The sequence below is a fragment of the Trachurus japonicus genome, chromosome 4, assembly GCF_045865225.1.
Source record: "Trachurus japonicus isolate A0001 chromosome 4, Traja_1.0".
Taxonomy (NCBI): Eukaryota; Metazoa; Chordata; class Actinopteri; order Carangiformes; family Carangidae; genus Trachurus; species Trachurus japonicus.
The window spans coordinates 34675540-34702519 of record NC_140910.1 but is presented as its reverse complement, the minus strand read 5'-3'; the positions used below and the strand labels follow the sequence as shown (position 1 = coordinate 34702519).

The 26980-nt window shown below is 41.5% G+C and overlaps 2 protein-coding genes across 2 annotated transcripts in view; one reads left to right on the top strand and one right to left on the bottom strand.

The window, feature by feature from the left end:
- The window catches only part of LOC146989323 (NACHT domain- and WD repeat-containing protein 1-like), a 251819-nt gene that overhangs the window by 112545 nt on the left and 112294 nt on the right, over positions 1–26980 (top strand). The gene's annotated exons all lie outside the window — the stretch shown is intronic.
- Positions 10326–14182, bottom strand: LOC146989325 (uncharacterized). The gene is made up of 5 exons (XM_085775484.1): positions 14148–14182; positions 11270–11605; positions 10938–11091; positions 10723–10847; positions 10326–10614 (listed from the first exon to the last, which is right to left on the bottom strand). Exons 2-5 carry the CDS (start codon positions 11561–11563, stop codon positions 10558–10560), a joined length of 630 nt encoding a protein of 209 aa, XP_085631610.1. The 5' UTR covers positions 11564–11605; positions 14148–14182; the 3' UTR covers positions 10326–10557.

Below are 26980 nucleotides of genomic sequence, written 5' to 3'. Positions count from 1 at the left end.
GTATAAGGAGAATATATGTATGTGTAAGAAGAATGTATGTATGTGTGAGTGAAAATATATGTATGTGTAAGGAGAATGTATGCATGTGTGAGTGAAAATATATGTATGAAAGGAGAATGTGTGAGAGTGAAAGAATGAATTATGGCTTGTACGGCCCCTCATAGTTAGCCATATCTATATTTTTACGCTTATAAAGGAATAATTTAGAGTTACTTCACTCTACATTATTCTTTCATAAACGTAATTAATAGTAATTAATGCACCAGATGGCCTTCACTTGGGACGCCAGAGATTCCCGCCATTGAGCCAGTGACGCATGTTTGTTTTTTTTATGGACATTTTTGCCAATTTTGAAAAAGTTAAGGTAAGAAAAGCTTACAAATTGTTTCTGAAACTTAAGGAATAGAAATAGTTAATGCATTTGTGGCAAGGTGAAGAGGGCCCGGCCGGGGATTGAACCCTCACCTCTTAGGTAAGAGTCATGCGCGCTTGCCAGTCACCCAAAGGGACATCCCTTTGGCCAAGTAGCCAGGGCACATGATCAATTGGAGGCATAGTGACAGGACCACCACTGTCACACATTGATGTAATGTAAAATTAGGTATTGGTGTGTGTGTGTGTGTGTGTGTGTGTGTGTGTGTGTGTGTGTGTGTGTGTGTGTGTGTGTGTGTGTGTGTGTGTGTGTGTGTGTGTGTGTGTGTGTGTGTGTGTGTGTGTGTGTGTGTGTGTGTGTGTGTGTGTTTGTGTGTATATGTAAAGGTCAGTGTATTACTGCCATCTAGTGGTCAGTTTTCTTGTCAAGGGAGCGGGGTATAAAAGGGAGGAGAGGCCACTGTCATCTGTAAGCTCTTCCTGTGGGTGTGTGCGCTCACCTGTGCGCATCTCCACCATCCTCCCTTTGTTCTCCCCTGGCTGGCGCAGCATTTGTGCTGCTGGCTTTGTTTGGACCATGTTCGTGGCTCTTTGAGTGAGTTTTCTTTGTAGAATTATTTGTAATCTTTGTGTTGGTGCAGTTTCCCTTATAGTATGATCTTGTTTTGTTATTATTAGGAGACAGACGTTAGAGTCGACACCTTCCATTCTGTATTAGCTCCCTTGGTTTGTGGAACAAGGTATGTGTATCTGAATTTTGGGCTATTACCGTACTTTATTTCTGATGTCTTGTTTTATTTTTTGTTTTGGGGTGATGCCGTTCACATTATATTTTAATTCTTTAAATAAGGTTTTAGTAATATTGTAATGGGTTGATAAAATGTAGTTTTGTTTGTTTGCTTTTTTTATAGTGATAAGTTGGGTGCTTTTTGAATCTGTGTTGGGGAAATTCTATGTGAAGTGTAATGTGTTTAACTTTTTCTTCTTGTGTTTTTTTTGTATATTCCCACATAGTTTTCACGGTGCTACACCAGGGCAATAAACTTATGCACCCGTATGGAACTCTCCGCCTCCTTTCGTGGGGAACCAAGGGCCGCTACAGTATATGTGTGTGTATATACAGTATATGTGTGTGTATATATATATATATATATATATTTTTTTTTTTTTTTTTTTTGGTCAAATAAAAAATTAATTTTCACAAAATTTGAATTTTCTGACAATTATTTCATGGTTCACGCTTTACAGGGTGAGTGATGATGATGATGGCACCATATGGCACCAGAAGGCCTTCATGTGGGACGTCAGAGATTCCCGCCTTCGAGCCAGTGACGCATGTTGTGCATGTAAGAAAAGCTTACAAATTGTTACTGAAACTTCAATAGGAATAGTTAATGCATTGATGCAATGTAAAACTACTTAATATTCCATAACTTATGTTATAGTAAAACCGAGTTGAAAATGTGTGTGTTTCAAACTAGATACAACAGGTGTATAAGGTAATTTCCTATGCAAATCTCGTATGCCATTTTTTTGTTGTTTGTTTGATGATGATGCTTTATTAGCATATGAGTCATAATACTCTGGGTTGTTGGTTCAGATCTCGTATGGATGTTTTTTTTAAATTATTATTTGTTTGTTTCCCCCCACGCCCTCCACCCCTCCACCGCCATCTCAAACCCCGTACATATTGTAGGCTACATGTACATGACTGTGTAAGAATAACCAACACTGTGGAGTAAGATAGATCAAAGAGAGGACAAACAGGCAGCATTGAAGGGTGTCACAAATAAGGAGGCTTTATTCAAACATCTAAAATGAGATGTTTAAGGAATAATGAAAAAAAAAAACTCAAAATGGCTACATGTTGTCAACAGCAGCTCTGAAGTCTTCAAAACTGCTGTATGCTGTAGGCCCGAACAGAGTCTCCAGCGCCGTCGGTCCCCGCGCACGGCAACAGCCACGGTCCACATAGAGGATCCTGGGCGCAGGTTGAGCAGTCAGCCGGAACCGCTCCATCACTCCACGGCACATGGGCCCCAGCTTCTCTGCGGACTCCTCGCACGTCAGCACGAAGGAGACTATCTGGGAGTGCTCGTTTGCGATACTGGTGAACCACTCAGCCGAGCCGTGACCCTCCCCAGATAGCTTCTTCACCACCTATGTGAGTTTGCATAATGTGAAAACCTCTGTTAAATATGATTGATGTGACAGTTTGCTTTGTCATTTATTTACAACAGTGTGAAAATGTACTAGTTGCATGACAACAAAACAACGCAGCAATATGCTTTGCATGTTACACAGTCAATATGGTGTTATGTTTTGATGCACGCACTTTCTTCGTGGAGTCCATTTTCAGAACCGTGCCGAACGTGGAGAGGATCTGGCTCCGGTAGTCCTGAGCTCTCTGGGAGGAGGTGGGGCTGGGAACCGGTGGCCAAGCGCAGGGGTCGCACCAGGTCCATGAGGAGGGTGGTATACAGGTCCTTACGTCAAAGGTAGTCTTCGACGTGGTTCTCCTGGACCTGCCGCCACACCTTCACCATGGTGTTCCCCTCGGTCCTGTCTCTCAGCAGCGCACAACGCTCCTGTCCACTCCACGCCTGTCAGTACAGGGGTCACAATCAATGTGTTGAGGTTAACTGAGTAAGTACTTACAGGTTTGTTAAAATACACACATTAGTTTAGTTTATCAAAAATGAAAAATTACCAGCTATGGTAATGTGACAGATGCATGCCAAAGAGCATGCCCACAAAAATTAAAAAGTAATAATCTCTTAATGGTTGAGACACACCGACACACACACACACACACACAGAGACAGAGAGTTTTTGACCCAGAAGCAACACCAAAAGCATACAGTAGCCTATTAGCCCAACAGTATGTAGCGCCAATCTGAGAAAGTAAAAAAAAAAAAGCACTAGCACTCACCCATCACCACGGCTTGTACTGAAGAGTAGACATGTTTAGTAGAACAGCTTGTTGTGCTCATAGCTAGCTGTTAACCAGTCGTACCAGTTTCCCACCTTATGCAACACAAAGCTTGTTGGTTTGTGTTAGCATCCATTTTAGGCATCTGTCTTAGAAAAAAATCAATTTTTCCTGCAAAGGTCTGCACTGCAGTCGTAGCCTATCACAAAATCTTGCTGTTAAATCACCTTTCCAGAATAACAGACTATGTGCGTCATCACGCAGCTGCCCATGGGCCAATCAGTCAGGCTGATTTCAATGACAACACCAAGGCCAGCTCTAGAAACTTCCGCTTGCCCTGGGGTGTTCTGTCAGTAACACATCAAAATCTGATCGGCTGATGATACTGTCACTCAACGTTTTAACCCAATAGCAGCCGAGAAATGGAGCTGTGATGCGTTTATAGGACATAGGAAATTTGCTGCTGGTTTCGGTCTGTTGTCAGCTGGTTTCGGTCTGTAGTCAGCTGGTTTTGGTCTGTTGTCAGCTGGTTTCGGTCTGTTGTCAGCTGGTTTCGGTCTAGAGTCAGCTGCTTTCGGTCTAGTGTCAGCTGCTTTCGGGCGTTTGTCAGCTGGTTTTGGTCTGTTGTCAGCTAGTTTCGGTCTGTTGTCAGCTGGTTTCTGTCTATAGTCAGCTGGTTTCGGTCTAGAGTCAGCTGGTTTCGGTCTAGAGTCAGCTGGTTTCGGTCTATTGTCAGCTGGTTTAGGTCTAGAGTCAGCTGGGGTAACGCTTTATATTAAGGTCCTTTAGTTAATAGGTAATAAGGCCCTTATAAGTGATTACAAGATGCTTATTAACATTATTTTGCGTTTATAAGACTATATATTGTGGCGTCCCCAGTGGTGGGCTGGTGCCATACCGCTGGTCACGCCCTCCTGATCAAGGCCTGCCGGTGACACCTGGGCCCGGTGTCACCAGGTTATAAAGCCAGGCCTGCTGATTGTGCTCACTCTCTCTCCTTCTCCCCTCTCCTGCAGGTACCGGTGACAGCGATGCAGTGCCCTTAGTTTACTTTGTTGCTCCTTTGTGTTATGCACCTTACAACACCTCACACACAAATACGTTTCACACTCACACAACATGCTCTACACACCTATTTACTGACACTCACACCCCATGCTCCGGCCCTTTGTTACAGTATCTCCTTATTTATTGTTAAATAAACATTTGTTAATTGTTGCCACGGTGGTCTCTCCCTCTTTGTCATGGCTGTAAGAGCCAGGCTGTGACAATATGTATTAATAGTCTCATTATAATATAGTTAATAGCAGACTATAAAAGATTTATAATAACTTTTAATAAACTTGTTAACTGTTTGTTGATGCTTAAGAACATTAATATAATCTTCATGAGTATCTTATAATAACATTACAAACACATTGAGTGTAGCCCAACCATGACGTGTTTGTCATGCCTTTATTCATCTTTTTTGTTTGATTTATTAACATGAACATATACTTTATTTCTCATCTATTATAAGTTAACGAGGCCTATGCACTTGTTTACAGTTAACTATGCTTTTTGCAGGTACTGGATCTAAAGCGAGAACAATGTCTTATTAAGGCTGATAAATCTTTTATTAGGGCCACGGGCAATCGCACCGGGCACTGGTCCCAACAGCTATGAAATAGCTGCGGGGACCAGTGCAAAGCCCGGGCACTACTGTTATTGTGTGGATTTTTTCTTGTTATTCGGTTCGGCCATTTTCTGCCTTTCTTCGTCATGTAACTAGTCCTTCATACTTTGTGCTATTTCAACAATTCAAATATCAAAATGTTCAGCCTTTTCGGGACAGGTGTGCTATGTCTTTTCTCTTTTCAACTATTCATACTTTTTGCAATATTCAACTATTTCTGATTTTTTTTTCCCCATAGAGAATGCATTGGAACAGTCTTGAAACTCTTCAAATCTTCTTACTTCTTTCAGCCTTTAAAGCGTCCACATACTTTCAGCTAGAGACTTCATTCAAATCCTGAGCTGTAGACAAACTTCTAATGTATTCATCCTGTATTTACAACTTTTTCATAGCTTGTACCGTTTTTGAGATAAATCCTTTAAAAGCACATGAGGATTTCTGACAAATTTCACACTTTTCAATGAGTGTGTATGGGGTTGGGTCAGAGTGAGTGACATCATCGTTAGAGTGAGAGGGATCGAAAAAACATTCAGGATTTTTTCTGGATAAATTGCCAGCACGGCCACAAATTAAACTCTAGACACATGATTTCCTCACTGGTTTGTAGCCACACTTGTCGTGTCTCATCTGATGTGCTCAAAACAGCAGACACACTTACAGAATTGTCTCTATGAGCCTAATTGTCCAGCTAGACCCGCTCCAGTGGCTCATCCACTTCAATATAAAAGTAGGAGCTGATTTTTTTAGAAAAGCAGAAATGCCCCCCTTTTCTACCTTGCGACCCTGAGAAAAGTTTTTGCCCTACAAACATTTAATGCACATCAATGTGCTCAGGAAGGTCTCCTTGCCCCAGTAGTCACATGGCCACATTCTGATAAGAGTTACGGTTCTCTTTTTCTGGGCTGTTTTCGGAAGCTGCACTGAGCTCAAATCTCTCTGCTCTGCTCTGCTCTGTGTGCAGTTGGTCCAGCTGTAGGGGCCAGCTCGTTATCAAAGTCTATAAATAGAACAAGTGCAGGTGCAGCCTGGCCGCTCGTTAAGATGTTTTTAAACACAGCCCCACACACACACATGATAAACCAGACTGACAGAGGATGTCCACGCACAAACACAGGTATCACACTCACACACAGACACACACAGACACTCACACACAGTCACACATGCACGCATACACAAACAAACAATTCCATTCCATTCTTCATTCTTCCATTCTTAGATAATAATTTAAAATATTTTTTAAATGCAACCAGGGAGCTCTCTGCTCTGCAGCAGGAGAAGGAGCTCAACTTTGTAACTTGCTGTTAAGTGCTTTTTAATTCATTTTAATTCCCCAAAAAATAGTCACAGGTCACAAAAAAGTCCTCTTCTTGCTTGGTGTGGCTAATTTCTGCACTTTCCTTACTTTTTTTTTAAGCATCATTGAAAAATCTCACATTCATCAAAGTCTCAACCTCTTTTGCACAACTCCACTGTAGTGTAGGGGGTAGGGTGGCCGTTTGCCAACCCCAAGGTCACTGGTTCGAATCCAAGGGAAGAACTCTTGTTATGTTATGTTGAATTCTGCTCTCCTCCACCGCCTTCAATTGGTTACAGGTGTTTGTTATCTGCTTGATTACTCATACCAGTTTGCAGCACATCATCACATTACAATGAATGACAACAGTCTTGAAAGCAGTGTGCTCTCTGTAGCCGAGTGGCAGAGTGAAGGCTTTATGATCATAAGGTCATAGGTTCGATTCCTGCCTCAGGCATTTCACATCATTGCTTGAGTTTTGATTCCAATTATTCAGCTGTCATTGGACAGTCTTTGATTCCTCATAGTATAAAGCTCATTGTAACTCAGGTTCTCTGTGGCCGTATGGTTAGTGTGTTAGGTTACCACTCATGGAGTTGTGGGTTCAATTCCTTCCATGGACATGTTTCTTGTTTGCCATTCCGCATGTCTTTGTCAATTTATTCTGCTAATTCAGCATGGTTCAGCATTGGGTTTCAGCATTCACACGCATGTTCCGTTAGGAAATGCTGTTTCTAGTTGTTATTAGGTTCGGCCATTTTCTGCCTTTCTTCGTCATGTAACTAGTCCTTCATACTTTGTGCTATTTCAACAATTCAAATATCAAAATGTTCAGCCTTTTCGGGACAGGTGTGCTATGTCTTTTCTCTTTTCAACTATTCATACTTTTTGCAATATTCAACTATTTCTGATTTTTTTTTTCCCCATAGAGAATGCATTGGAACAGTCTTGAAACTCTTCAAATCTTCCACAAATTAAGCTCTAGACACATGATTTCCTCACTGGTTTGTAGCCACAATTGTCGTGTCTCATTTGATGTGTTCAAAACAGCAGACAGACTTACAGAATTGTCTCTATGAGCCTAATTGTGCAGCTAGACCCGCTTCAGTGGCTCATCCACTTCAATATAAAAGTAGGAGCTGATTTTTTTAGAAAAACAGAAAAGCCCCCCTTTTCTACCTTGCGACCCTGAGAAAAGTTTTTGCCCTACAAACATTTAATGCACATCAATGTGCTCAGGAAGGTCTCCTTGCCCCAGTAGTCATGGCCACATTCTTATAAGAGGTACGGTTCTCTTTTTCTGTGCTGTTTTGGAAAGCTGCTCAGAGCACAAATCTCTCTGCTCTGCTCTGCTCTGTGTGCAGTGGCCAGCTGTTGGGGCCAGCTCGTTATCAAAGTCTATAGATACTTATCAGTAGGTGACGTCACGGTGCGTTCCACCTGGCCGCCGCCATGCTGGGTACCGAACACTGAGTTAACCTCTATTCAGCTCAGTGCAGCCACATCCTCTCTGACTAGAAGACTGCTGCCTGATGTAGTTTGGATATGGATATTTCTCATTTTGATGGCCTTGCCTTGAAAGCACACACCTCCAGCACCTTTCTGCTGAGACGATCTTTGACAGCGCGGTGCGCCGCTCTCTCTCCCGTTAAAACTTAATCTAGCTCACCCAGCGGACCTCTCTCTCTGTCTCCTCGTCTCTCTCTCTCTCTCTCGCTCGCTCACTGTCTCTCTCCTGTTACTTATATGTGTTTAACCAAATACACGAAAAGCCAAATCAAATCAAAAATGCGTAGCCCACTTCTTTTTTCTTTTTTAACTCACAGACATTTTCATAAAGTAATAAAATATCTGGACATTTTGCCATCGTTAACATTGAGACAAAAGGCTGCAGGAATGGAAGAAGAATTCGGCAAATCATCTTATCACGCAAAAAGTCACAACAAACAGGTTTCGCACAATGGTTTGCACAAATAAGTCTTAATATGCGCAACACCTTCTCATCACAATCCACGCCATCTACACAGCTACGTTATCACACTCTAAACATGAATGTGTTAAAACCAACACAACCTGTGTTGAATTTCAACACATCGTAAGAGTTCTCGTTGGGACAACACAACATGTGTCAGAATATTGACACATCAATTGTGTCAATATAGCGACACATCAATTGTGTCAATATAGCGACACAATTAATGTGTCATATAGCGACACAATTAATGTGTCAAAATATTGACACATTAATGTGTCAATATATACTGACACAAGGATGTGTATTAATGTGTCAATTTTAACACAGTTACGTGTTGTGAAAAGTTATTTACACATTAGTGTGTTATTAAAAATTAGTTATCCAACACAAGCATGTGTTAATATGAATAAAGATGAAAATACAAAGTTGATGTTTTCTTATACATGTTTTATTTTTTTAACACCACATGTACAGTCATTAACATTACTTATGTTTACAATATTACACTTACTGTGAACCACCTGAAATTTTTTTTTTCAAATTAATATCAAACAAACTCCTTTCTGCTCCTCTTTCTCCCTCCTGCCTCCTCCCCTCAATTCCGCCCTCCTCTTTCCTTCCTTTCCTCCACCCTCCCACCCCCACCCAACACACAGGAGGACAACAGGTGGTCACTCATTTACAGGAAAAGCATAAAAAAAAATTACCTTATTCAAGGCTTAAAATCAAAATTTTAAAAAAAGGGTGTCACTCGGGAGAACCTTAAATAACTTTGTATCGAGGATTAACATAGACTTTGTTTCCTTTGAAAGGTTTCTGAAAGTCAAGTGGTCGAAAGTCTAACAAATCCTGAGGAATTCGCACCACTTTGAACTCATCACTTTTTTCCACAGAAAATGCATAGAAATGGTCATCAAAAAAATCAACATGCACAACATTTACAAACGCTAAAAGTGTGCCTTTGTCTGCCTGTGGGAACAGATGAACTATTTCTGCAAAGACTGGGTCATGTTTCTTTTCTGTTACAATAACAGTTCCTGTCCTGTATGTATGTCCCCAAACACTCACACTATAGAGAGCCTAAGTGGAAGCAGGAAGTAACGGCGCCATGGGACCTCAACTCTGAAAAATTCGCCATTCAAATGAATGAGACTGAAAATTTTATTTCGTGATCCGATTGAATTGCGCCATGAGAAAAAAATATGTCCTCTACCTGTTTAAAACATCACGTTTCATGAAGAGAAACCAGCCGTTTATCATAAAACGGCAACAGAAGAATGTATTTTTTGTAAAGACCGCTCTACGGACTACAAATCTGTGTCCCACAAAAAATACGTCACCAACTGACACGGGAAAGGGCGGCATTTGGTCGCCATGGTGACGTCACCTACGCGACTTGTAGTCTTTCTGGTTACGGACTCTTCTGAATTTTATTCTACAATAGCTTTACAACAAACTGTTGATTTCTCAGGATGAAACGTGATGTTTTAAACAGGTAGAGGACATATTTTTTTCTCATGGCACAATTCAAACGGATCACGAAATAAAATTTTCCGTCCCGTTCATTTGAATGGCGAGTTTTTCAGAGTTGAGGTCCCATGGTGACCGTTACTTCCTGCTTCCGCTTAGGCTCTCTATGACAAACACACATACTCTCTGAAAAGTCACAATCGAGAATTGACCTCAGGTTATCAATGAGTTGTTCACCTTTGGGTAAAGACCTCAGAATAACTGGAAATGCATTTGGGACACACATTTTGTTGCCAAGCGGTTGGCCAAACCTCCAACAATTGTGATCTGAAGTGTGATCAGACAGACTGCTTGTGTCCCCAGATGAATGCTCTCTGGAAAGATGCCTTGAGAATGAATTAAGATTATGATAAGTACGCTGGCAGCCATTTTGACTGCAGACAAGGGTACAGTTCTGACCGTCAGAAAACGAATGCACTACACGGAGATGCCAGCGAAGTTTCCTTGTCTCACCAAGAACTGGCTTCTTACACACTGGGCAAAGATACACACTGGAATTTTTAAGCTAAAGCCTGAAGTTTTCCCAGCAGCTCCATCACTTTAGACCGTCTGACGTTGTTTGATACTGGTATGTCATAAATGTGTTCGAAAAAAATGAAAATGGATGCAAGCTGAGTGGGATAGGATGCGTTGCATACCCAAAAAAACTTGAACAGCTTGTCCAAAGCGCACGTCAGGTTGTCATCGCGAAGAGGAATTGTGACACTGTCGTTTCTCGAAACAATGACGTACTGCCGCGCTGTGTCTGTCAGTTGGCCAATGCAGACGAGCTCTGGCTATGTCCTTGAAGATTCTTCATCAAAACTGCAAAGGGCGGGGATGCCAGTCCCATGCTGTAAGAAAGAAAGAGAAAAAAAAAAATTACAAATGTATTATAGACATCATCCTGAGCTAGAGCCTATTTGTTATGTGCTTTTATGTTGCACACATATACAACGTACTGGCACGAAGTTGATGAGGAAAGAAATGGCCGACTTCACACTGCAACGGGTTGATGATCCCCTTCCTGATGCAGTTGGTGGAAGCAGGTGGGTCAACATCTGTAATGTACTGTAGCATACTTGATCTATTTGAATGACACAAGCAAATGGTTTTGTCAAAATTATGTTTACAGAAAAACTAGGAGCAAAGCATTGATAAAATGCAAATTGTTTACCATCATTCTGGTCTCCATCCTGCTCAAGTAAGGAAGACACGACTCCTTTCTCCAGCGCAGCAATTTTCCTTAGTTTGGGGACAAATGATGACTCCCACCTCCTAATAAAGAGCTCTGCCTTCCCATCAAACATTTTAGCAAACTCTGCATCCAGCTGGCAGAGGAAACAAGAAAAAAAGGAAGAGTGTCACAACTCTTGTCAATCAGATTTATTTATCTAATATCTAACCCTTTTTAATATTGTTGTATGTATGATTTACAAGAAAAGCAAACGATCAGAAAAAACAAAACAAGCACGTATCAGTAAATACACAAGTAAACAAAAGACTCACCAGACTCGGAATGTCTATGAAACGAGGGTACTCTTGGATAATGTCTGCAACAGTTGGAGACTGGGTGCTGATCCAGTTCCTGCGATGGCTGAAAGTTTTTTCCATTGCAGTCTTTATTCGTCCCATGTTCTCTGGTGATGGCTTCATCCTTTTGATGACAAACAACCATTCACTAAGGTCTTCGTCTGGTTGTGCTGTAGATGGCTGCGCTAATGCTGCACTGCACGCCCATTTTCTCTTGTGGTAGCGTCGCTGGCCCTCTTCTAGGCTCCGTCTGATATTTCGTAGCCTCATCTCTATGAATCCCGTATGTGACAAAGGGTCATAGAAATGCTCCTGTAAAAAAGTATATACGTTTCAAGACAAATGAGTACTCAGGGCCATCTACTGTGAGATTTCATTATTCCCTTACACAAAGACTAAAAACAAATTTTTTTTTTTTACACCTTTTTTTTAAGAGGAGAAGCCACTGTGATTGCAGAATGACTGTTTTTATTTGTTTTTTTTTTTTTTTTACTATAGCCCTGCAATTTGATATGCAGGACAAAAATGTATGCTAAAATCAGTTTTGTTACAAATCCCTGACATAATACAATGGTCTGACACCATGTAAAAAATCTCCCACCTCTCATCTTTTTTAAAATAGTGAAAATCAGCCATTTTCTGCCTTTTAAAGCACAAGCTTAAAGGTTGAATATGTAGAATATTTATCAAAAGCTATATTTTAAAAAAAAATAATACATCCACGAGGCGTTTTGAGGGCTACAGAATGAAAGTATTGCCTCTCCTTAAAAAAAATTTTTTTGTCTGAAATAATCTTTAAAAAAAAAATTTGACGGGCTCGACAATGACTTTCTGTCACGTTCTGTTTACATTCGCCACTGAACTTTTTTTTTTTTTTCAACTTGACGAGAGCAGTGACAGCGGAGGCTCTTGAGCGCAGGTTTGGTTTTCAGCAGCGGTGTGGAAGGCAGAGAGCCTCCACTCTCCCTGTAACAAGCTAAAAGTCATTTATTATGCTGTTAATGACGGTAAAAATGAAACTATGATGATAATTTCCTGCATAGTTCTCCTCCTCTGCTGCCCTCTGATCAGAACGGAGTCCCTAGCAACGGCCCGTTTTACATAGCAACGGTCTGGCGTTCTGTTGTTCTGGTAATCCTACATAGTCAACCTTTAACTACATGCAAACAAAAATATTAGCCTAAACACTAACGTTACTGAAAAAATAGTAGTAGTAATAGTAGTTTTGATTTTTCTTTTTTTAAACTGAGGTTGACTGAAAGATCTGTACAAAAGAATCTTTTTTTTTAATACGATATCTTTATAGAGCAGTCGTTTGTAAAATATTTATGTTCCTCTTTGTACTAAGGTTGACTATGTAGGATTACCAGAACAACAGAACGCCAGACCGTTGCTATGTAAAACGGGCCGTTGCTAGGGACTCCATTCCGATCAGAGGACAGCAGAGGAGGAGAACTATGCAGGAAATTATCATCATAGTTTCATTTTTACCGTCATTAACAGCATAATAAATGACTTTTAGCTTGTTACGGGGAGAGTGGAGGCTCTCTGCCTTCCACACCGCTGCTGAAAACCAAACCTGCGCTCAGAGCCTCCGCTGTCACTGCTCTGTCAAGTTGAAAAAAAAAAAAAAAAAGTTCGGTGGCGAATGTAAACAGAACGTGACAGAGAATCATGGTCGAGCCCGTCAAATTTTTTTAAAAACATTATTTCAGACAAAAAAAATTTTTTTATGGAAAAGCACTACTTTCATTCTGTACCCCTCAAAACGCCCGGTGGATGTATTATTTTTAAAACAATATAGCTTTTGATAAATATTCTACATAGTCAACCACAACAGTACATTATCAAAAGCACCGGCCTTTTTTCAAATTCTACAACATGAATAATTTCTGTGACCCCCCAAAAATTAATAATGATCTGTGACTCACTTACTAAATTTAACACAACAGCAATTGTATCTGATAATGTAGAAAATCATTCGTGTAATATTGTTAAGTGGGGGAAACTTCTGGCGGAGAATTTTCAAAACTAGCTCAAACCGGCTCAAACCGCCCCTAACCGTCCCAGCGCAGCGGGAAAAAAAAGACGTTGCGCCCTATTCCAAAGACAAATCGACAATAAAATGCTCTAATTCATTACAGTGACTTTATAATAGACTTAATCCGTTTCACTAGCATTTTAAACATTAGGTGGCTTTTCAGGGAGCAGCAAACACAACCAATGCATTAACGTTGGGTCGCATTATGTCTGGCCATGACTTTGCAAAAATTAGCTTGATAGCTTCATAAGCTACGCAAAGGCCTCAACTCAAACTGGCTGGTCACGCTACCAATTAAGTTAGCGAGTACATTATCATTAGCGGGGGGAAAAAAAGAGAGCCTCACTCCCACTTTACCGTCTATAGAATCTATATTCGAATCAATTTTAGGGGTGCTCACACAGCTAATGCTAAGCAATTAGCATTTATCCACTTCAAATGCTAGTTAGCTCTGTGGCTTTTTGGTGCCTGAGGTGGCTTTCGACATTAATTAGACCGCTTCAACCCAACACCCCCTCCTTAGCTCGAGTTTGAATGAAAATATCTCGTCAGCCAACCATTTAGCTTTAATCTAACCGTTCGAAGTGACCGTGAATGTGAACCAGACGTATCACCATCAAAGCATTCGGTTAGAGAAAATAACTGCCAAGCTAACGTCACCTGTGACAAAGCGGTAGAAACCTCGTTGCAAACCGCAAATTTACGTTAAAAGTCGGGGGAAGTCTAACTATTGATTTGATTTTCCACATTCTAACCTCATTCGCCTATAATTAAAACATTTAAGACACAGAAAATCATCCAATTTAACGTTACCTGTCCGTCGGCTGTGCCTGTCACGGTCCTGCCGATGGCTCGGTGCTGCCTGCTGCACGTAAAATGTCGTCGATGGGTGGGGGCGGGGGGGGCGAGCGGTCAGACGGGTAACTGGTTTGATGACGTAGGCGTGTTGTGATTGGCCAATGATGTTAACACATGTCTTTGTGTTGTAGAGGTTACAGCATGCAACACATTATGTGCAGAAATTGACGCAACATGTGTTATTTGGCTTTCTACACATTAATTGTGTAAGAAAACAACACATTCTTTCTAAGAGTGCAGCTCAGCTGTTATTAAAACCCAACTCATCAGGACGCGATGACCACCACTCACATTAAACAAACCGTTAACTATTAATCCACACTCAAACCGAGGCAGCAATAGTGTTAACTGTACTCAACAAGCTGTTATTACAAGGTTTACAACAGATATGACAGACAACCTGGGCCGTGTGTGTGTGTGTGTGCGCGCGTGTGCGTGTATAAGAAAGGGAGGGAGGGAGGGAGGGAGAGAGAGAAAGTAGGTAAAAGCTGCTAGCTGTTAGCTACCGTAGCTCAGGCGTCGGTCTCCCGTCAGGTAAAAGCTGCCGTTTATTCCTCAGATGAAGCTCATGTTGAGCCTCTCCGGTACAGTTATCCATCACTGCTGTTGAATTAGCCGCTAAACTGCTGGACGCTAAAACCGAGGGGGCGTCTGTGTGTTTACAATTCACGAAAGCAACGTGAACGTACGTGCTGCTCACACTCAGTAGAGTGAGGCAGCCTCCCTTGGCGTACATGTCTCCCAAGCTGTTTAATGACGGTAAAAATGAAACAAAGTAAATATCCTGCATCGTTTCTCTTTTCTGTGCTGCGCTGATCAGAGCGGCGTCCCTAGCAACGGTGTATTTTACTTAGCAACGATCTGTTAAACAGGAATAACAGACTGTTAAATGCAAAATCAAGATGTAAATAAATATCAGAAATATCAATAAATTATCGGAATACGACATTCAATAGAGCCATGTAATAAAAAAAGGTTTATCCACTATTTTTGTGAGATTTGATGTCACAGCCCATAGACTGCCTTTGGAAGTCGGTACCCAAGATGGCGCTGTGACCGGCTGCGAACGCTGTGTGACGTCACGTGATATCTATCAATAAATAGAACAGTGCAGGTGCAGCCTGGCCGCTCGTTAAAATCGCCTGTTTGGTTTTTGGTCATTTTCTCCAAAACCACCGGCCCGATTTCAACCAAACCTTCTGCGTTAGACTCCCCTCAGATCCCCAGATGGTATATCCGAGTTTGGAGAAATTTGAAGAAATTTAAATTTTTGGTCAAAAAAAAAAAAAACGTAAGCCGTGCGCCTGTCGTCTTTTTCTCCAAAACCACCGGCCCGATTTCAACCAAACCTTCTGCGTTGGACTCCCCTCGGACCCCCAGATGATATATCCGAGTTTGGAGAAATTTAAATTTTTGGTCAAAAAAAAAAAAAACGTAAGCCCCGCGCCTGTCGTCTTTTTAAAATCGCCTGTTTGGTTTTTGGTCATTTTCTCCAAAACCACCGGCCCGATTTCAACCAAACCTTCTGCGTTGGACTCCCCTCGGACCCCCAGATGATATATCCGAGTTTGGAGAAATTTTAATTTTTGGTCAAAAAAAAAAAACGTAAGCCCCGCGCCTGTCGTCTTTTTAAAATCGCCTGTTTGGTTATTGGTCATTTTCTCCAAAACCACCGGCCCGATTTCAACCAAACCTTCTGCGTTGGACTCCCCTCGGACCCCCAGATGATATATCCGAGTTTGGAGAAATTTGAAGAAATTTTAATTTTTGGTCAAAAAAAAAAAACGTAAGCCCCGCGCCTGTCGTCTTTTTAAAATCGCCTGTTTGGTTTTTGGTCATTTTCTCCAAAACCACCGGCCCGATTTCAACCAAACCTTCTGCGTTGGACTCCCCTCGGACCCCCAGATGATATATCCGAGTTTGGAGAAATTTGAAGAAATTATAATTTTTGGTCAAAAAAAAAAAACGTTAGCCCCGCGCCTGTCGTCTTTTTAAAATCGCCTGTTTGGTTTTTGGTCATTTTCTCCAAAACCACCGGCCCGATTTCAACCAAACCTTCTGCGTTGGACTCCCCTCGGACCCCAGATGATATATCCGAGTTTGGAGAAATTTTAATTTTTGGTCAAAAAAAAAAAACGTAAGCCGCGCGCCTGTCGTCTTTTTAAAATCGCCTGTTTGGTTTTTGGTCATTTTCTCCAAAACCACCGGCCCGATTTCAACCAAACCTTCTGCATTGGACTCCCCTCGGACCCCCAGATGATATATCCGAGTTTGGAGAAATTTTAATTTTTGGTCAAAAAAAAAAAAAACGTAAGCCCCGTGCCTGTCGTCTTTTTAAAATCGCCTGTTTGGTTTTTGGTCATTTTCTCCAAAACCACCGGCCCGATTTCAACCAAACCTTCTGCGTTGGACTCCCCTCGGACCCCCAGATGATATATCCGAGTTTGGAGAAATTTTAATTTTTGGTCAAAAAAAAAAAACGTAAGCCCCGCGCCTGTCATCTTTTTAAAATCGCCTGTTTTGTTTTTGGTCATTTTCTCCGAAAACCACCGGCCCGATTTCAACCAAACCTTCTGCGTTGGACTCCCCTCGGACCCCCAGATGATATATCCGAGTTTGGAGAAATTTGAAGAAATTTTTATTTTTGGTCAAAAAAAAAAAAACGTAAGCCCCACGCCTGTCGTCTTTTTAAAATCGCCTGTTTGGTTTTTGGTCATTTTCTCCAAAACCACCGGCCCGATTTCAACCAAACCTTCTGCGTTGCACTCCCCTCGGACCCCCAGATGATATATCCGAGTTTGGAGAAATTTTAATTTTTGGTCAAAAAAAAAAAACGTAAGCCCCGCGCCTGTCGTCTTTTTAAAATCGCCTGTTTGGTTTTTGGTCATTTTCTCCAAAACCACCGGCCCGATTTCAACCAAACCTTCTGCGTTGGACTCCCCTCGGACCCCCAGATGATATATATCCGAGTTTGGAGAAATTTGAAGAAATTTTAATTTTTGGTCAAAAAAAAAAAACGTAAGCCCCGCGACTGTCGTCTTTTTAAAATCGCCTGTTTGATTTTTGGTCATTTTCTCCAAAACCACTGGCCCGATTTCAACCAAACCTTCTGCGTTGGACTCCCCTCGGACCCCCAGATGATATATCCGAGTTTGGAGAAATTTGAAGAAATTTTAATTTTTGGTCAAAAAAAAAAAACGTAAGCCCCGCGCCTGTCGTCTTTTTAAAATCGCCTGTTTGGTTTTTGGTCATTTTCTCCAAAACCACCGGCCCGATTTCAACCAAACCTTCTGCGTTGGACTCCCCTCGGACCCCCAGATGATATATCCGAGTTTGGAGAAATTTCAATTTTTGGTCAAAAAAAAAAAAACGTAAGCCCCGCGCCTGTCGTCTTTTTAAAATCGCCTGTTTGGTTTTTGGTCATTTTCTCCAAAACCACCGGCCCGATTTCAACCAAACCTTCTGCGTTGGACTCCCCTCGGACCCCCAGATGATATATCCGAGTTTGGAGAAATTTTAATTTTTGGTCAAAAAAAAAAAACGTAAGCCCCGCGCCTGTCGTCTTTTTAAAATCGCCTGTTTGGTTTTTGGTCATTTTCTCCAAAACCACCGGCCCGATTTCAACCAAACCTTCTGCGTTGGACTCCCCTCGGACCCCCAGATGATATATCCGAGTTTGGAGAAATTTTAATTTTTGGTCAAAAAAAAAAAACGTAAGCCCCGCGTCTGTCGTCTTTTTAAAATCGCCTGTTTGGTTTTTGGTCATTTTCTCCAAAACCACCGGCCCGATTTCAACCAAACCTTCTGCGTTGGACTCCCCTCGGACCCCCAGATGATATATCCGAGTTTGGAGAAATTTGAAGAAATTTTAATTTTTGGTCAAAAAAAAAAAAACGTAAGCCCCGTGCCTGTCGTCTTTTTTAAAATCGCCTGTTTGGTTTTTGGTCATTTTCTCCAAAACCACCGGCCCGATTTCAACCAAACCTTCTGCGTTGGACTCCCCTCGGACCCCCAGATGATATATCCGAGTTTGGAGAAATTTGAAGAAATTTTAATTTTTGGTCAAAAAAAAAAAACGTAAGCCCCGCGCCTGTCATCTTTTTAAAATCGCCTGTTTGGTTTTTGGTCATTTTCTCCAAAACCACCGGCCCGATTTCAACCAAACCTTCTGCGTTGGACTCCCCTCGGACCCCCAGATGATATATCCGAGTTTGGAGAAATTTTAATTTTTGGTCAAAAAAAAAAAACGTAAGCCCCGCGCCTGTCGTCTTTTTAAAATCGCCTGTTTGGTTTTTGGTCATTTTCTCCAAAACCACCGGCCCGATTTCAACCAAACCTTCTGCGTTGGACTCCCCTCGGACCCCCAGATGATATATCCGAGTTTGGAGAAATTTTAATTTTTGGTCAAAAAAAAAAAACGTAAGCCCCGCGCCTGTCGTCTTTTTAAAATCGCCTGTTTGGTTTTTGGTCATTTTCTCCAAAACCACCGGCCCGATTTCAACCAAACCTTCTGCGTTGGACTCCCCTCGGACCCCCAGATGATATATCCGAGTTTGGAGAAATTTCAATTTTTGGTCAAAAAAAAAAAACGTAAGCCCCGCGCCTGTCGTCTTTTTAAAATCGCCTGTTTGGTTTTTGGTCATTTTCTCCAAAACCACCGGCCCGATTTCAACCAAACCTTCTGCGTTGGACTCCCCTCGGACCCCCAGATGATATATCCGAGTTTGGAGAAATTTTAATTTTTGGTCAAAAAAAAAAAACGTAAGCCCCGCGCCTGTCGTCTTTTTAAAATCGCCTGTTTGGTTTTTGGTCATTTTCTCCAAAACCACCGGCCCGATTTCAACCAAACCTTCTGCGTTGGACTCCCTCGGACCCCCAGATGATATATCCGAGTTTGGAGAAATTTTAATTTTTGGTCAAAAAAAAAAAACGTAAGCCCCGCGTCTGTCGTCTTTTTAAAATCGCCTGTTTGGTTTTTGGTCATTTTCTCCAAAACCACCGGCCCGATTTCAACCAAACCTTCTGCGTTGGACTCCCCTCGGACCCCCAGATGATATATCCGAGTTTGGAGAAATTTGAAGAAATTTTAATTTTTGGTCAAAAAAAAAAAAACGTAAGCCCCGTGCCTGTCGTCTTTTTAAAATCGCCTGTTTGGTTTTTGGTCATTTTCTCCAAAACCACCGGCCCGATTTCAACCAAACCTTCTGCGTTGGACTCCCCTCGGACCCCCAGATGATATATCCGAGTTTGGAGAAATTTGAAGAAATTTTAATTTTTGGTCAAAAAAAAAAAAACGTAAGCCCCGCGCCTGTCATCTTTTTAAAATCGCCTGTTTTGTTTTTGGTCATTTTCTCCAAAACCACCGGCCCGATTTCAACCAAACCTTCTGCGTTGGACTCCCCTCGGACCCCCAGATGATATATCTGAGTTTGGAGAAATTTGAAGAAATTTTTATTTTTGGTCAAAAAAAAAAAAACGTAAGCCCCACGCCTGTCGTCTTTTTAAAATCGCCTGTTTGGTTTTTGGTCATTTTCTCCAAAACCACCGGCCCGATTTCAACCAAACCTTCTGCGTTGGACTCCCCTCGGACCCCCAGATGATATATCCGAGTTTGGAGAAATTTTAATTTTTGGTCAAAAAAAAAAAAAACGTAAGCCGCGCGCCTGTCGTCTTTTTAAAATCGCCTGTTTGGTTTTTGGTCATTTTCTCCAAAACCACCGGCCCGATTTCAACCAAACCTTCTGCGTTGGACTCCCCTCGGACCCCCAGATGATATATCCGAGTTTGGAGAAATTTTAATTTTTGGTCAAAAAAAAAAAACGTAAGCCCCGCGCCTGTCGTCTTTTTAAAATCGCCTGTTTGGTTTTTGGTCATTTTCTCCAAAACCACCGGCCCGATTTCAACCAAACCTTCTGCGTTGGACTCCCCTCGGACCCCCAGATGATATATCCGAGTTTGGAGAAATTTTAATTTTTGGTCAAAAAAAAAAAACGTAAGCCCCGCGCCTGTCGTCTTTTTAAAATCGCCTGTTTGGTTTTTGGTCATTTTCTCCAAAACCACCGGCCCGATTTCAACCAAACCTTCTGCGTTGGACTCCCCTCGGACCCCCAGATGATATATCCGAGTTTGGAGAAATTTGAAGAAATTTTAATTTTTGGTCAAAAAAAAAAAACCGTAAGCCCCGCGCCTGTCGTCTTTTTAAAATCGCCTGTTTGGTTTTTGGTCATTTTCTCCAAAACCACCGGCCCGATTTCAACCAAACCTTCTGCGATGGACTCCCCTCGGACCCCCAGATGATATATCCGAGTTTGTAGAAATTTTAATTTTTGGTCAAAAAAAAAAAAACGTAAGCCCCGTGCCTGTCGTCTTTTTAAAATCGCCTGTTTGGTTTTTTGGTCATTTTCTCCAAAACCACCGGCCCGATTTCAACCAAACCTTCTGCATTGGACTCCCCTCGGACCCCCAGATGATATATCCGAGTTTGGAGAAATTTTAATTTTTGGTCAAAAAAAAAAAAACGTAAGCCCCAGCGCCTGTCGTCTTTTTAAAATCGCCTGTTTGGTTTTTGGTCATTTTCTCCAAAACCACCGGCCCGATTTCAACCAAACCTTCTGCGTTGGACTCCCCTCGGACCCCCAGATGATATATCCGAGTTTGGAGAAATTTGAAGAAATTTTAATTTTTGGTCAAAAAAAAAAAACGTAAGCCCCGCGACTGTCGTCTTTTTAAAATCGCCTGTTTGATTTTTGGTCATTTTCTCCAAAACCACTGGCCCGATTTCAACCAAACCTTCTGCGTTGGACTCCCCTCGGACCCCCAGATGATATATCCGAGTTTGGAGAAATTTGAAGAAATTTTAATTTTTGGTCAAAAAAAAAAAACGTAAGCCCCGCGCCTGTCGTCTTTTTAAAATCGCCTGTTTGGTTTTTGGTCATTTTCTCCAAAACCACCAGCCCGTTTCCAACCAAACCTTCTGCGTTGGACTCCCCTCGGACCCCCAGATGATATATCCGAGTTTGGAGAAATTTGAAGAAATTTTGATTTTTGGTCAAAAAAAAAAAACGTAAGCCCCGCGACTGTCGTCTTTTTAAAATCGCCTGTTTGGTTTTTGGTCATTTTCTCCAAAACCACCGGCCCGATTTCAACCAAACCTTCTGCGTTGGACTCCCCTCGGACCCCCAGATGATATATCCGAGTTTGGAGAAATTTGAAGAAATTTTAATTTTTGGTCAAAAAAAAAAAACGTAAGCCCCAGCGCCTGTCGTCTTTTTAAAATCGCCTGTTTGGTTTTTGGTCATTTTCTCCAAAACCACCGGCCCGATTTCAACCAAACCTTCTGCGTTGGACTCCCCTCGGACCCCCAGATGATATATCCGAGTTTGGAGAAATTTGAAGAAATTTTAATCTTTGGTCAAAAAAAAAAAAACGTAAGCCCCGCGACTGTCGTCTTTTTAAAATCGCCTGTTTGATTTTTGGTCATTTTCTCCAAAACCACCGGCCCGATTTCAACCAAACCTTCTGCGTTGGACTCCCCTCGGACCCCCAGATGATATATCCGAGTTTGGAGAAATTTTAATTTTTGGTCAAAAAAAAAAAACGTAAGCCGCGCGTCTGTCGTCTTTTTAAAATCGCCTGTTTGATTTTTGGTCATTTTCTCCAAAACCACCGGCCCGATTTCAACCAAACCTTCTGCGTTGGACTCCCCTCTGACCCCCAGATGATATATCCGAGTTTGGAGAAATTTTAATTTTTGGTCAAAAAAAGAAAAACGTAAGCCCCGTGACTGTCGTCTTTTTAAAATCGCCTGTTTGGTTTTTGGTCATTTTCTCCAAAACCACCGGCCCGATTTCAACCAAACCTTCTGCGTTGGACTCCCCTCGGATATCCGAGTTTGGAGAAATTTGAAGAAATTTTAATTTTTGGTCAAAAAAAAAAAACGTAAGCCCCGCGCCTGTCGTCTTTTTAAAATCGCCTGTTTGGTTTTTGGTCATTTTCTCCAAAACCACCGGCCCGATTTCAACCAAACCTTCTGCGTTGGACTCCCCTCGGACCCCCAGATGATATATCCGAGTTTGGAGAAATTTTAATTTTTGGTCAAAAAAAAAAAAACGTAAGCCCCGCGCCTGTCGTCTTTTTAAAATCGCCTGTTTGGTTTTTGGTCATTTTCTCCAAAACCACCGGCCCGATTTCAACCAAACCTTCTGCGTTGGACTCCCCTCGGACCCCCAGATGATATATCCGAGTTTGGAGAAATTTTAAGAAATTTTAATTTTTGGTCAAAAAAAAAAAACGTAAGCCCCGCGCCTGTCGTCTTTTTTAAAATCGCCTGTTTGGTTTTTGGTCATTTTCTCCAAAACCACCGGCCCGATTTCAACCAAACCTTCTGCGTTGGACTCCCCTCGGACCCCCAGATGATATATCCGAGTTTGGAGAAATTTTAATTTTTGGTCAAAAAAAAAAAAACGTAAGCCCCGCGCCTGTCGTCTTTTTAAAATCGCCTGTTTGGTTTTTGGTCATTTTCTCCAAAACCACCGGCCCGATTTCAACCAAACCTTCTGCGTTGGACTCCCTCGGACCCCCAGATGATATATCCGAGTTTGGAGAAATTTGAAGAAATTTTAATTTTTGGTCAAAAAAAAAAACCGTAAGCCCCGCGCCTGTCGTCTTTTTAAAATCGCCTGTTTGGTTTTTGGTCATTTTCTCCAAACCACCGGCCCCATTTCAAACCAAACCTTCTGCGTTGGACTCCCCTCGGACCCCCAGATGATATACCCTAGTTTGTAGAAATTTTAATTTTTGGTCAAAAAAAAAAAAAACGTAAGCCCCGCGCCTGTCGTCTTTTTAAAATCGCCTGTTTGGTTTTTGGTCATTTTCTCCAAAACCACCGGCCCGATTTCAACCAAACCTTCTGCGTGGACTCCCCTCGGACCCCCAGATGATATATCCGAGTTTGGAGAAATTTTAATTTTTGGTCAAAAAAAAAAAAACGTAAGCCCCGTGCCTGTCGTCTTTTTAAAATCGCCTGTTTGGTCATTTTCTCCAAAACCACCGGCCCGATTTCAACCAAACCTTCTGCGTTGGACTCCCCTCGGACCCCCAGATGATATATCCGAGTTTGGAGAAATTTGAAGAAATTTTAATTTTTTGGTCAAAAAAAAAAAACGTAAGCCCCGCGCCTGTCGTCTTTTTAAAATCGCCTGTTTGGTTTTTGGTCATTTTCTCCAAAACCACCGGCCCGATTTCAACCAAACCTTCTGCTTTGGACTCCCCTCGGACCCCCAGATGATATATCCGAGTTTGGAGAAATTTGAAGAAATTTTAATTTTTGGTCAAAAAAAAAAAAACGTAAGCCCCACGCCTGTCGTCTTTTTAAAATCGCCTGTTTGGTTTTTTGGTCATTTTCTCCAAAACCACCGGCCCGATTTCAACCAAACCTTCTGCGTTGGACTCCCCTCGGACCCCCAGATGATATATCCGAGTTTGGAGAAATTTGAAGAAATTTTTATTTTTGGTCAAAAAAAAAAAAACGTAAGCCCCGCGCCTGTCGTCTTTTTAAAATCGCCTGTTTGGTTTTTGGTCATTTTCTCCAAAACCACCGGCCCGATTCAACCAAACCTTCTGCGTTGGACTCCCCTCGGACCCCCAGATGATATATCCGAGTTTGGAGAAATTTGAAGAAATTTTAATTTTTGGTCAAAAAAAAAAGAACGTAAGCCCCGCGCCTGTCGTCTTTTTAAAATCGCCTGTTTGGTTTTTTGTCATTTTCTCCAAAACCACCGGCCCGATTTCAACCAAAACTTCTGCGTTGGACTCCCCTCGGACCCCCAGATGATATATCCGAGTTTGGAGAAATTTGAAGAAATTTTAATTTTTGGTCAAAAAAAAAAAAACGTAAGCCCCGCGCCTGTCGTCTTTTTTAAAATCGCCTGTTTGGTTTTTTGGTCATTTTCTCCAAAACCACCGGCCCGATTTCAACCAAACCTTCTGCGTTGGACTCCCCTCGGACCCCCAGATGATATATCCGAGTTTGGAGAAATTTGAAGAAATTTTAATTTTTGGTCAAAAAAAAAAAACGTAAGCCCCGCGCCTGTCGTCTTTTTAAAATCGCCTGTTTGGTTTTTGGTCATTTTCTCCAAAACCACCGGCCCGATTTCAACCAAACCTTCTGCGTTGGACTCCCCTCGGACCCCCAGATGATATATCCGAGTTTGGAGAAATTTTAATTTTTGGTCAAAAAAAAAAAAAACGTAAGCCCCGCGCCTGTCGTCTTTTTAAAATCGCCTGTTTGGTTTTTGGTCATTTTCTCCAAAACCACCGGCCCGATTTCAACCAAACCTTCTGCGTTGGACTCCCCTCGGACCCCCAGATGATATATCCGAGTTTGGAGAAATTTTAATTTTTGGTCAAAAAAAAAAAAACGTAAGCCCCTCAAAGCCCAGTCTGATCTATTATCCGTGTGCACTGGGAGCATACTGGGCCCTCCCAATGAGAATGAGAACATTAAAGTCATAACACTGGATACTGAGATTAAAAAACTGGAGCACTAATGGAATTGTATGGGGGCACATAATGACTTGACCACTTTCTTTAATCTCATGTTTACTGGAGTTGTGATTGGTTCTGTCATAAATCAAACTTTATTTCAGAGAAAACTGTCAAAACATTGTTTGTTTCTCCAAGTAAATTAGGCCAACATAATTTTGTTTATAGAAAATGGGTACAAAATGTGGAGAGAGCAGCTTCAACATACGGAGCATGATTTCCCATATTAGACTGCAGGTGGCGCTGGAAGCTCAGTTTTTGTTGGTAAATGTATTAAAGCAAAAGTGGACAGTGTTCAAGCTTTTATCAGTCATAGTGGTGCTGAAATAAATCAAGAAGAGGTTTTTTTTTTTTTTTTTTTAATTTAAAGCAGCTTAGTTACTCATAAAGTATAGGCCTATGTTTCCTGTCAATGCTTTTTGAGGCTATTCAACTGGGAAACATCATCCAGGAAGTTCTCTTCATCGTAACTCTAAATTCATATCATTGTAAATAAATTGATCAACAAAGTCATGAGGCTCAAGGTCCAGGCCAAACAATGAAATCAAACTCTGTCAGGACAAAAGCGCTGTTGGGGGTCCAGGCCTAGACCCTCTCACCTCATTACGTCCCTCAGTGCAGCCCACCTGCACACTCTATAAAGCCTGGCACACAGCAAAGCAAACAAATACTGAAAACAAAGGCCAGGAAATCTCCTTTCTAGTATTGTTGCCATGCTGAAAAGATGTCTTGTTCTCAGTTTCTACTAAATCTACTCTATATCTACTAGACTGCAAAGAATCGGTGGCTGGAATTCATCTTCTTGCCCCCACTGCTGAACATATTTGTCAGTATTATTCAAATGTCCTCCTGGATTCAGTATGACAGGAAGATAACACAATGAGTGAAATTTACACTGCTGACTTGTCTACTTACAGTATAAACAAAACGTGCCCCATGAATTTCAGCCAAATAGTCCCCGAAATTCACCATTAGGCACAACATTCACATGTAGAAACAGATTCTGTTCCTCCGGGACTCAGTATGACAGGAAGATAACAAATGGCGGGCCAGGAAAGAACACATTCAATTTCAGATCCTTATCATTTACTATAGAAGTTTTCTCTGAAGTCTGCATGCTGTTTGATACAGCCGTGGACGAAGTCTTTATGCTCTTCAGATTCTCTCCTAACAAGCTCAAAGGACCTAGGGGGTAAATAATACTTCTCAACAGGATATACAGTATATACTGTTCATTGTAATACACTCTAAACAAGATATTTTATATCAAGGTGTTTGGCTGAAGTGGATGATCCGTGTTGTTCAGAATGACCTGTGACAGCTTCAGTGTGCATCTATACCTACAAATAATTAACAAATAGGTAAATGAATAAAATAATAACAAAGGGAAATGGTTCACTTCAGTGTTTTTATTATCCATCAGTCCCCTTAGTTTTTAGGCGTGTGTACAGTTTATGATGAACATGCACAGAAGGGGCAGAGTGAATGGGTCAGGGGTTTAGAGGATAGAGAGGAGAGCTCAGACATTTCTTCTGGATTTGATCAGAATAATATTGTTGTTGAATTCCCACTGGCTTCTGTCACCTAAAGAGTGTTCTCTGGATACAAAACCTGTTGGAAAGATTGATTATTGATACACATACACACAAATGAATGTTTCCACACTTGTGGATAAACTGATTACGATCAAATGGAACCACCTACTTCAGTTGTTGGCACCAACACATGTGCTGCAAAAAAAAAAAAGAAAGATAAAAATAACATGGCTCTGCTTGAACTAACAGGTTTTTGAAAGAACTTATTCATTTGACAGCTAAAGTTTCAATGATGGTAATAAGATCCATCCCTCACCTGCAGATTTCATCTTGTGGTAAACCAGGCCAGAAAGTGAAAACACCAGACCCACCAATAATCCAGCTGTTCCAACAGCGATCTTTTCCATCCCTTCGCCAGGTGCTGCCGGCTCTGAAAAGTTTTATTTAACGCAAAGTCGGCATCATATTTACATTCACTGATATCACAAAAGTTGCTCAGTGTCTCAGCCAGGCTTGCACCATGACAAAGACAAACAGTATCAGAGTTTATAGTTAAAGTAAGTGTGGCAGGTAAAAAAAAATGTACGCTGAAGTTGTAGTTAAATATACTGTATATCAAACTACTGTATGTAATTTTTAGAGTATAAAATAAATTAGTGAAAAGTATAGTGGGTTATTACTGTATGGGCGATTCCACCAAAAGAGTGCCAT

What these genes read in the sequence shown, in the direction of transcription:
- LOC146989325 (XM_085775484.1), bottom strand. Translation starts at nt 11,563, where the DNA reads ATGAGGCTACGAAATATCAGACGGAGCCTAGAAGAGGGCCAGCGACGC. An exon ending in TCATAGACATTCCGAGTCTG is followed by an intron (nt 11,092 to 11,269) that starts GTGAGTCTTTTG and finishes TTCCTCTGCCAG; the next exon opens with CTGGATGCAGAGTTTGCTAA. An exon ending in TCCTCATCAACTTCGTGCCA is followed by an intron (nt 10,615 to 10,722) that starts GTACGTTGTATA and finishes TCTTTCTTACAG; the next exon opens with CATGGGACTGGCATCCCCGC.